Source organism: Oncorhynchus mykiss, chromosome 5, assembly GCF_013265735.2.
Source record: "Oncorhynchus mykiss isolate Arlee chromosome 5, USDA_OmykA_1.1, whole genome shotgun sequence".
Classification (NCBI taxonomy): Eukaryota; Metazoa; Chordata; class Actinopteri; order Salmoniformes; family Salmonidae; genus Oncorhynchus; species Oncorhynchus mykiss.
The window spans coordinates 39,961,296-39,973,390 of record NC_048569.1 but is presented as its reverse complement, the minus strand read 5'-3'; the positions used below and the strand labels follow the sequence as shown (position 1 = coordinate 39,973,390).

General features: G+C 41.3%; 1 protein-coding gene across 2 annotated transcripts in view; it reads right to left on the bottom strand.

The window, feature by feature from the left end:
• rai14 (retinoic acid induced 14) overlaps positions 1 to 12,095 on the bottom strand; it is a 42,225-nt gene that overhangs the window by 18,415 nt on the left and 11,715 nt on the right. For both annotated transcript variants that reach the window (XM_021602825.2, XM_021602826.2), the window contains exons 3-5: positions 5,389 to 5,519; positions 2,171 to 2,259; positions 1,515 to 1,579 (exon numbers count right to left, since the gene is read on the bottom strand). In XM_021602825.2, coding sequence (XP_021458500.2) covers positions 1,515 to 1,579; positions 2,171 to 2,259; positions 5,389 to 5,519 — 285 coding nt within the window. The remainder of the gene's footprint in view (positions 1 to 1,514; positions 1,580 to 2,170; positions 2,260 to 5,388; positions 5,520 to 12,095) is intronic.

The following is a 12,095-nucleotide window of genomic DNA, read 5'->3' as shown; positions in this document are numbered from 1 at the left end:
CCCTGGAGAGACCTGAAAAATGCTGTGCAGTGACGCTCCCCATCCAACCTGACAGAGCTTGAGAGAATCTGCAGAGAAGAATGGGAACAATTCCACAAATACAGGTGTGCCAAGCTTGTAGCATCATATCCAAGAAGACTTGAAGCTGTAATCGCTGATGAAGGTGCTTCAACAAAGGGTTGAGTAAAGGGTCTGAATACGCATGTAAATTTGCAAACATTTCTAAAAACGCTTTGTCATTATGGGGTATTGTATGTAGATTGATGAGGGGGAAAAAACCATTTAATACGTTTTCTGAACGTAACAAAATGTTGAAAAAGTCGAGGGTTCTGAATAATTCCCTTGGCTACAGGTTCAAAAATGTACAGCTCAGATTTTCAAGGTTTTCCTTGAAAATGGGAGAATTTGAGCTTTACAAAAATACCAGAAGTATTACTGCACTCCTAATATTCAACAGCATTCCTTTTTCACTATAGGAAAAAAGATCATTCAAATAACATTAGTTTTTCACTATAGGAAAAAAGCTCATTCAAATAACATTAGTTTTTCTCTATAGGAAAAAAGCAAACTCAAATAGCATTTGCGGACCAATGTGTAAGAGCGGCAACACAGATTAGAGAAAAACAGAGCACATGGGAAAATAGAGCTTCTGATGCAATCAAGGCAAAAATAGCCTACATTAAAGTAAGAGAGAGAGTAAACATTGTTTCTAGTTGAGGTTAGTTACAAGTCAAGTGTGCTGGCTTCACATCAGTTCAAAAGTGTGACTGAAGTGACCGCTTGGGAGCTGTGTGGGAGAGCGGGGCAGATCAGTTCAATCAGACCGCACAACTGAAAGATGTTTTGCAGAGTCCTTTTCATCATAGTTATTGTTGATGAAATTAACACTGACTCGCAGATCATATTACAGTAAGAGTCAGCCATTCTGATTAATGGCCAAGTATTATCTTGTATGCACACTGTGGTGTAGACTTGATTCTGACAGCTTCATAAAATCCTATTTTACGTACACAATTATGACATGTTAAAAAATACTGACTAACAACAGTTCATGCACACAGAAATCTCTGATTTCACTACATCAAGACTTGAACAAGCTATCCACTGTACTTGTTGATTTCCACAAGCTCCTGCAGATGCATTAACAGACTTTTATTGTGTGGACGTACGCATGGCTGAACTGAGGTCATATCATAGTTGTGTGAAGGATAGAGAAGAGGTCATGGGGTTAGGTCAGCCGATGCACTAGGACAGACCGAAGAACCACCAGACAGAACACAACAGTCACTCGGTGAACCCATCTTCACAATGGTCAGAGAGACTCTTTTTAAAATTGGGATTCAACAAAAAGCACAACTGTTTTAGCTCGCTTGCATACACATGACCCATACATAAGGGTGATAATGATGAACTACTGGAGAATATATCAACGGCTTCATCCGATACAGCCAGTGAGTGAGTTATCAGTCAACATTTTCGTTTGCAGTTTCATTCATTCAGTAGCTCCATCTCACCTGTATAAGCTTTTTGGCACACTCCTGATGGTTGTTTTTGGCAGCGAGGTGTAAAGCACTAAAACCTGAAGGGGAAAAAAATACATCCAGGTGAGATATCTTACGTTGCAGCTTCAGTTTAATTCAACTCCCTACTGGGCTCAAGTCTATATCTGTAACCACTAGCAGTAGAATCATACTTGAGAAAGGTTTCTGGACAGATTAGGTCTACAGGTGAATGTTCACCTACACTATGTTCAGGAGATATTCACATGTTATGTAAGTAGCTCTGCCTCTAATTATTAATCTGGATCTTTGGGCAGGCACAGGACAAGGTATGTCAGGGGTCCCAATTCAGCCATGTGTGTGGGGTGGGGTGGGTGGGGGTGGCAAAACATAGTTATAAATCATTTGTAGACTACAAATTGAGCGCAAAAATCCCAAACAGATATAGTATTTAAGAAAAACTGAATCATTTCAAACCTTGATTTATACCTCTATTTATGCATGGAAAAACTTGGGAATATATTTTAAATCACGATAAATGATTTCCTGGTGATTTGACAGTCTTTAAATGTCCAACAACAGAAATAAATTACAAAAAAATTGCTCCGAAAACTCAAGGCGCCAAATAAAAATCACCTATTGGGGAACCCTGAGGAATGCAGTCCACTAACCTGAGGTGTCTATGATTGATGTGTCCACTCCATGGGCCAGGATGACTGCCAGACAATCAGTTTGACCACGGGTGGCAGCCACATGGAGACTGTGCGAGGAGAGACAGCATATCGAGATGATCAGTCTAACACAGTGGAATGGTACAGTGGAGATTAAACATGTCATTGGAGGAATAAACAGAAAATACAGCAATCAATTGTGAAGAAAGAATAAAAATACTTCAATTCCCTACACAAAAAGCAAACAAAGTGTCAACAACACTACAATTCAATCTTCACCAATGTGATCTGTCAATTGGATTATCACTGGCCATCAAGAGAAGGTTAAGTGGGGAGGTGACTTTTGAATTCGGTGCTATGGAATGTGGTGTTAGAACAGGGGGAGTGCATTGCTGTGGATCAATGAGCTCTGCTCCAGGCCATCAAGCAGACTCAGAGCTAATACACAAACACACACACACACACACACACACACACACACACACACGCGCGCGCGCGCACGCACACGCATGGCCTCTAGCACCGTTCAACTCAAGAACACGACAACAGAGCAATTACCACCGCAATAGAGGATGTCTTCCTCAAAACTATGATTTTTTTTTTTTTTGAAAAAGGAAACCGCATAGCAGGTTCCAGATTCCAAGCATTCTGGTGCACTTCTTCCAAATGACTTTGACTGATCCAAGGACGTGTGAGGGAAATATTGAAGTAGTCAGACTGAGTAATCATCCAAGTGTGTTTGCACCTGTTAATAATTCCGTTCTGCTGTGAAAAGTTGTGATTTTAATTGGAAGAGATAACGAGACCATTTCTTTCACATACTTGTTTTTGGAAGAACACAGATTTTTTTTGTAATGAACATGGATGATCTAATATTGGAACATTTAGATAAGCAAGTTTTTAGATAAGTTAAGTGTCTAGACTATTTAATAGAGCTTACACAGTGTATCTGCTGAAATGAATTACCCTCAGAATGGAAAGGCATTAATCAAACACACTTGCCTGACTAACATGTTTGATATGCCTGACACAGCCAGAATAGTCCGTTTCATTTTTAATGAATGTTTAATTAAGCATTCTTCAACAGCTTCCACGGTGAGTCCCATTTCAACACCAATTACACTTCCTCGGGACATCAATTGCTAGGTCAATAAATTATTATTCATTTATGATAACAAGTACAAGTGGAAGGGCACAATTTAACTCCTAGAAAACGATATTATCAATATTAATTTAAGACAATGACTTGCAGTTACACGTCATGTAATGAACTGAATGAGTTACATTTTCCTAATGAATCAGGCTACAGAGGACACACACACACAAATGGAGTTATCACGTGATTATCTGTCTGTGTGTGTTTTGCAATAATAATAATAATAATAATAATAATAATAATAATAATGAGAGATGTCGTGCTTTCAGACACCAGCACCAACACCACCACCCATTCCAGTCATTATGTACAAATTAGAAGTCTCCAGTATCTCCATGGTGACACTGACTGTTTGGGAATGCCATGCCAGTCAGTGTGTGTCCTTCTGGGAAACATGGGAAGGTCAGATATGTAAACAATGGTGTCTTTATATAAGTGACATTAAAAACACCTACGTAGCCTGATAGTTACATATTGCATTATTATTTTTTGGACGATATTATATAGACATTTATATATATATATATATATATAACAAATCGATACTTGAAGTCAAATGTCTATATAATATGGTCCAAAAATAATATTGCAATATGTAACTATCAGGCTACGTAGGTGTTTTTTAATGTCAAATAGTTTCTGTATTCAGTTGTACCTGTGCCAAAACTCTGGTAGTTTTCATCCCATTGCTTGTTCTCCATCTTCTTTTTAAATAGTGAGCCAACATGTTTTCAGCCCTTTCATTCCCCGGACTGATCAAAACTCATTCTCATTCTTTCTCTTGTCTCTCTGCAGCAGATATATAGTGAGCAATATTTTTGGGACATCAAATCGCAATAAAATCACAGTTTACGATTCATAACACATAGAATCACGAGAATCGCAATACATATCGTATCGGCAACTAAGTATCGTGATAATATCGTATCGTGAGGTCCCTGGCAATTCCCAGCCCTAATTGTGTGGCTGGCTGGTGTGTGCATATCTCCCTCAAAGTAAATGACTAAATATATTTAGGTCAGTGGTGTCATCTTTCACTGGTCTCTGGTGGTGGTGCTCTGTCTACAACTGTCAGAAAGAGGTCAAACATTAACACTGTCCCTCTGCATTATCTGGTCCAGCTAGGAAGTGGGAGCATGGCTGTCAAGTCCATTCAGAGCCTATAGAAATCAGGACAATATCAGGACACAATCACGCTTTGTGGTATTTGGGAGATTGTTAAACACAAAGGAGACCATGCCCTACTCTATACAATTGGAATTATATCATGTTCAATAGGCGATCACAGGTTTGTACACATGAAAAGAGAGAAGGGCACAGGAATGGCTTTGCCAAAACAGTGCGTGGGGTGCATTTTATGAATCATTAGCTCACCAATTTAATCATTTCCCCCATCATGAGTAACAAAAGATGCCATTTAGACGTTAGCACATATTCATTATGGAATAGGAGGAAGGGCAAAGCTAAACAGATAGACAAAAGGAGGAAGAAAGGAGATATACGATGACAGCGATGCTCGTACAGATACAATTACATCTCTATGGTGCTATACTTAGCAACTCATTGTCAGGTTGCAGTTAATTCAGAACCAGTGATTTGCATGACTTTCTTTAACTTTCTCTAACCATGATAATACCTAAACCTTCTCTGGCTCCAGATGACTTATTCTCTCATTCAACGGGGTATCTAGGGCAGTTCATTCAGTTCAATAGCATCTCCACTGGTGACAGGGGCTATGGCTTATTGAGTCAAACAGTTGCCCGGGGCCAATTCCATTATTATCAACTATTGTAGGATGTGTCATCATAGAACTATGGGGGAATATCCACATACTGCAACTTCTATTCTGCACTGAAACAGTTTCAGTGTTGGAGTTGTAGATGGTCTGGGGAAGATGAGCAAAAATGTAATTGATTTAAACAACAAACATGACTATACTCATATTTCAAATGGTCCTTAAATTCAGTTTGCAAAACCCACCTCCTAAATATCCAAGCTGTCCCAATTCCCTGTTTCTTATCTGTGTGTGGCTCAACACCATCCCTCAACCCTCGATACTCACGCTGACTTTCCCTCACTGTCCAGTTTGACCGCGCTGGCTCCTTTCTTGGTGAGGAGAGAGGCCACCTTCTCCACCTCCCCATGTTCCACAGCTGCCAGGAGGCGCTCATCGTTTTTGCTCCATTCATGGGCCTGAGGAGGGAGAGAAGGAAACAATATCAGAGGTTAATGCTTCTCATTCACAGAGTTGAATGTACCTACCACCCTCCCACTACTGTTCAAATCCTGTGTGGCAAAAACCACAGTTCCTTACCCATTGTAGACAATTAGCATAAAAGATAAGAGACGTCATAGCTTTTGGTTGGTTTTACTCCACAGTGAACCTAGCTAACACAATTCAGCATGTGAACGCGGCCAGCCGTGTCTCTCTGGTGACCTCTAGTCTAGGTGATAATCCCATTTAGACTTAATCCTTAAGTAGGGAACTCCCCATTACATAACTTGATGAACACAGTTCCATTATAGCTTAAAGGCATTAGGGTAGTTTAAAGGCATTAGACAAGCTGCACCAGGAGGTTGTTTCAAAGCCATTAAGAGAAGATTGTTTCACTTTTAACACATTTTTGGCCACCCCGTGGCCTGATGACCGTGGCTATACTGCATGACACTCATTCAGTTCGAAACCTTAGGCTTATCCCATGTTTTCTTGCCTGAGTCCACTGGATCATATTACTGTGAAAACACAATGCCGCGGGGAGCCAGCTTCCCTCTGCTCCTACATCATGAAATCAATTGCTCAAATAAATGCTTGTCTGCAGAGATTTACAAGGGCATTCATTTTACCAGAGCCCAGGGGCCTCATTTATCAACCGTGCACACATTTCTAACACAATTTTGGCGTACATGGAGATTCTAGATTTGCGTGCGCAACAAATAATTGAGATTTACCAAACTGTCGCTTTCAACATATACGCATGTTTTCATTGATAAATCAGAGCCATTTTATATTTCTGCGCTCGCGTTACAACCCCGCCTGGAAAACGCCCTCCATTAGCGTTTTATGGAAACATAAATCCCCTCATTGGCTGTATGATTTGAAGATGTTGGAACTGGGTCATGACAGTTTCTAAAGCGCTTTGTCAAATGTGATCTTTTTTCGAGAAATTAGCGAGTGACATTGTTTAGCAGCGACTGCCAAACACTGGCCGTGAATTTTGCAGAATGAACTGTCTATTGAACACTTTAAAAGTAAATGCTACAGTGCAGACGTTATGCAAAATACGAATTGTTGTTCAATATTTTTGTGTATCTAAATGTACTAAATGAAAAATGTACTAAATAAAAAGCCCCCCCAACAAAAATTATTCATCAATAAATGATTGTGTTTCTATGTCCTGCCCTGGTATAGGTTTTGAGATTAAACAGGATATTATGTTGCGCAGACTCGAGCTCCTATCGCACAGCAATACTGTACCCTACCCATACTGTCAGAGGCCAACGGCCTTTACTTTCGAGCATGGTTGACTATTGAATGAGCGATTGATAAATGGTAACCTACTAATTGTTGTGTATAAACCAGTCATGTGAGAAAAGGATACATGCCCAGCAATATGATTATGATTTAGGCCTATATAATAAAAGTACAATAAATATCCTATATTAGGCGACATTGCTATGCGACCTTCTTATCATTAGAAAATGCACCCGTTTTATCATTAGGCCTACTCTAATGTTTTATTAGCCTACCATTATTACAATTGATAAACCACTAGGAGTCGTGCATGGTTTAAGAAGTGCGTGGAAATACGCAAACTTTCCCTTCAAGTTCGGGCATTGATAAATACGAACCTTTGCGGGAAAACCAGCGCACGAAAGGTTTAGGGTATTTTTGTGCGCATGCACCATTGATAAATGAGGCCACGGGAATGGTTGAAATGTCCCGAAAATCTTTTTCTAACTCTGCCACAGTCCATTTTAACAACGAATTGCCCTCATCTGTAATCCTGACTGACTGTCAAGACGTACAGGGCTCCAGTCTGACCTCATAATGGGAGGTCACTGGCTGGCCAGGCCACACTGACTCTGCCCTAACCTGCCTGGCATGCTCAATGATAGCAGCCATCCACCCACTCACGTCCATCTTTTTGGAGGGTTAAGGCACTGGCTTAACTGTTAGGATGATGGGAGGCTCCGTCTGGAACGAGAGAGTTATGAAGGGGGAACGTGTATCCATTCTCTCCGCACTTGTGTGCACGTACGAGGAGAGAGAGAGAGAGAGAGAGAGAGAGAGAGAGAGAGAGAGAGAGAGAGAGAGAGAGAGAGAGAGAGAGAGAGAGAGAGAGAGAGAGAGAGAGAGAGAGAGAGAGAGAGAGAGAGAGAGAGAGAGAGAGAGAGAGAGAGAGAGAGAGAGAGAGAGAGAGAGAGAGAGAGAGAGAGAGAGAGAGAGAGAGATGACTGAGTAGAGTGGGAACTCTGAAAGTTGACTCTTCAAGCAAGAGGAGGACTATCCATCAGTCTGACAGTCCGCCTCTGTAACAGGGAGGAAAATAACACTGAGAACTCTCCCCCAGTCAAGAGGCTTTAGCACTCCCTCCCACACTAAAAACAAACCGGACCAATGCTTTGTGACTGACTCATGTACTCAGTTTCCTTCAGAGCAGCACGTAAAGCTGTCTGGCCTGGTAGGTAGTATTAATTCTGTTTTATTTGAGGGCCATCCTACAATAGAAGTGTCATCAAAAGTCAAGATGTCTATCAGACATCAGTATGTGGACGGTAGGAGATGGTGCTTATTCCATGGTGTCCTTTCCAAAGCTATTTCAAAGCCAGGTTTACGTTGAAGCTATGTTATTAGTTCTTATGGGTTCTACCTGACACTGACACGTGAGCAGAGGAAGGGGACCTGTTGAAGAGACCTGCGACCTCAGGTATGCATAGATGAGCTGCAGAAAGAGCAGAGGGGTCAGACACTCCTCTACTCTATCACTATTTTGGGAATGTTGTAACAGAAACCAGCTCAAAGACAGTCCGGGAATACCAAACCTTACCCTACCCAACACCGGCAAGATGCACTGTTCTGATCTGGTACACACAGCAGGGTATGACACATTCATAATCTATAAACTCAGCTCACACATAACTTTCCACATAAAAAAAATACTATATATATTTTTTAAATAAATACTGTAGTGTTTTTGCGGACTTTACTGTAGTATTCACTGTAATCTCTTTTTGCAGAATCTAAAGTCTACACTTAATCATTGTCTAAAATTGGTAAAAGAAAACTGTAGTATATGCTATAGTAATTCATGTAGTGCTTTTGTGGACTGTTGTATACATTACTGTACTATTTACTACAGTGATTTTTTTTGCGGATAATACTCTAGTATTTACTATAGTATTCTACAATATTCTATAGTAAGTACTACACATGATCGAGGGATTCTGCAGTGTGTAGTATAGTATTCTATAGTCTACTACAGTTTAGTATAGAATTATGTAGTAAGTACTGTAGTATTTGTTTCACGTGGGTAAGTGGACAAATAGGTAAAACAAATCTGTGATTGGTTTCCAACTTTCCATACATGGTAATAGAGGGCATTTGGATTCAGCCAACTGGTTTTCTTTGAGCAACTCAAACTGAAAGCATATCTTACAGTATTAGATAACACAAGCCTAGTGGTAGCAATTAGTGAACACATGTTTCTTCCCTGTAGAACTCTAGCTCCTAAATAGTGAAGGGGTTATACTGTCAGGACGATCTGACGTTGGTGTTGTATGGTAGATTATTCCTCTTATTAATATCAAGCTCAGGTACTGTGCAGGCAGACTACAGTCATCTCATCTGAAGGCTGTTGCTGTGATCTATAGATAATGAACTGAAACGTGACGTACTGTATACACTCAGTGGCCAGTTTGTTAGGTACACCCATCTACGGTAGTACCAGGCCGGACCCCCTTTTCTTCCATAACAGCCAGAATTTTTTGGGCCATGGAAACGTTGCTCAATTGGTATCAAGGGACCTAATGTGTGCCAGGAAAACATTCTCCACACTATTAGACCACAGCCACCAGCCTGTACAGGTGACACCAGGCAGGATGGGTCCATGGACTTATCTTGCTTACACCAAATCCTGATTCTGCCATCAGCATGACGCAACAGGAACTGAAATTCGTCGAACCAGGCAATGATTTTCCAATCCTCAATTGTCCAGTGTTGGTGATCGTGTGGCCACTGGAGCCGCTTCTTCTTGTTTTTAGCTGATAGGAGTGGAACCCGGTGTGGTAGTCTACTGCAATAGCCCATTCGTGACAAGGCCCGCCGAGTTGTGCGTTCCGAGACCGTTCTGCACACTACTGTCGTACTGTGCCGTTATTTGGCCCGCCTGTTCGCTTGCACGATTCTTGCCATTCTCCTTCGGCCTCTCTCCTCAACGAGCTGTTTTCGTCCACAGGACTGCCGCTGTCTGGATGTTTTGTGTTTGTCGCATCATTCTCGGGGAAACCCTAGACTATGATGTGTGTGAAAAGCCCAGGAGGCCAGTCGTTTGAGGTACTGGAACAGGCGCACCTGGCACAGAAGATAATACCACACTCAAAGTCGCTTAGGTCACTCGTTTTGTCCATTCGAACATTCAATTGAACAGGAACTGAAAACCTTGCTGCCCGTCTGCCTGCTTTATATAACAAGCCAGGTGACTCGGTGTATAACGTCTGGGAAACAATACCCTTTGAAGGCTCCTACAGATGTCAAATATTACATATACTGCATACACTGTAGGAACAGAAAAAAGGTACATTGTCAAAACAACATTTCTAGTATTATGTACTCATGAAAATGACTATATACTGCATGAATTTGTCCATGGGATGTGATTGAACAGTGGTGCATACTGCTTACAGTGGTTTGTTTATAAATTGATTCATCCCTTTCTGTTGTAGCGCTAACTGAGCCGTGCTCGTGGAGGACTTGGTGACCTGCAGTTTCTACACAGCAGGGGCCAGGGGAAAGTAGAGCAGCGAAGTCAGCCCTGATATATACTGTAGAGGGCCCAGTGTGGCTGCTGGCTGCTAAAGTCTCTGTCACTATTTTTGGTATGCAGCGTAATGAGACACGGCTCTGCAAGAGATTTGGGAATAGCCAGTGTTATTCCAGTCGGCTAGGCTATCTCTACATGCAGCTAGCTGAGGATAAGGAAAAAGTCCAGCTGCAAAATGCAGCATCTCATCACATGCAATCTCCTGGTCATTGAATCTCTGATACAGTCAGGGGTGAAAGTAAGGCGGTACAGTCCAGTACGGCGTCCCGGGGAAATAAATAGTGGGGGTACGCCGTACTGGTAAAACCTGGGCCAATCACAATAACTAAAACAAAATGTCAAGAAAACTGTAGGCTATTACACAACTTTTTATCATAACCGCATGTCAGAAAAATGTGCGAATGGATTCGAAAATGGGCAGTGGTGGGAAAAGTACTCAATTGTCATACTTGAATAAAAGTATAGATACCTTAATAGAAAGTTACTCAAGTAAAAGTGAAAGTCACCCAGTAAAATAGTACTGGAGTAAAAGTCTAAAAGTATTTGGTTTTAAATATACTTAAGTATCAAAAGTACAAGTGTTAATCATTTGAAATTCCTTATATTAAGCAAAGCGGACAGCACCATGTTCTTTTTTTATAGATCTTTTATGTACAGATAGCCAGGGGCCAGGGGCACACTCCAACACTCAGATATTATTTACAACATATGAATTTCTGTTTACTGAGTCTGCCAGAACATAGGCAGTAGGGATGACCATGTGTTCACTTGATAAGAGCGTGTTCGGCTAAGCATTCAAAATGTAAGGAGTACTTTGTGGGTTGTCAGGGAAAATGTATGGAGTAAAAAGTACAATATTTTCTTTAGGGATGTAGTGAAGTAAAAGTAAGAGTTGTCAGAAAAATAAATAGTAAAGTAAAGTACAGACACCCAAAAAACAACTTAAGTAAAAATACTTTAAAGTACTACTTTACTTAAGTACTTGACACCACTGAAAATGAGTGGTACAGCCTACGCTCTAAAATGTGATGTGGTTCCACGAGAACACTGACATTTTGCCACGGCAGGGATGAGTGGCCAACACTGAGCCGTGTACAGACAACAGTGGACGCATTAATTCTGGCCTAATGACAATCGCCAAATGTCATGACACTTTTTGGTGTTTTGTGTAACGGTTCATGAGACAATAAAAAGTAATACATTTTAAAGTTAAAATTATAAATCTTTACGACTAGGCCCACAGAGATCCTCGTGAATTAATAGGGATTCTATATGTAATTCTATAATTAGGCTTATAAAAAAAAGTTGGTGCAAGCATTGCACACCTGTATTTGGGGAGTTTCTCCCATTCGTCTCTGCAGATCCTCTCAATCTCTGTCAGGTTGGATGGGGAGCGTTGCTGCACATCTATTTTCAGGTCTCTCCAGGGATGTTTGATCGGGTTCATGTCCGGGCTCTGGCCGGGCCACTCAAGGACATTCAGAGACTTGTCCCGAAGTCACTCCTGCGTTGTATTTCGCTGTGTGCTAAAGGTCGTTGTCCTGTTGGAAGGTGAACCTTCGCCCCAGTCTGAAGTCCTGAGCGCTCTGGAGCAGGTTTTCATCAAGGACCTCTCTGTACTTTGCTCCATTCATCTTTGCCTCTATCCTGACCAGCCCCTGCCGCTGAAAAACATGTCCACAGCATGATGCTCCCACCACCATGCTTCACCGTAGGGATGGTGCCAGGT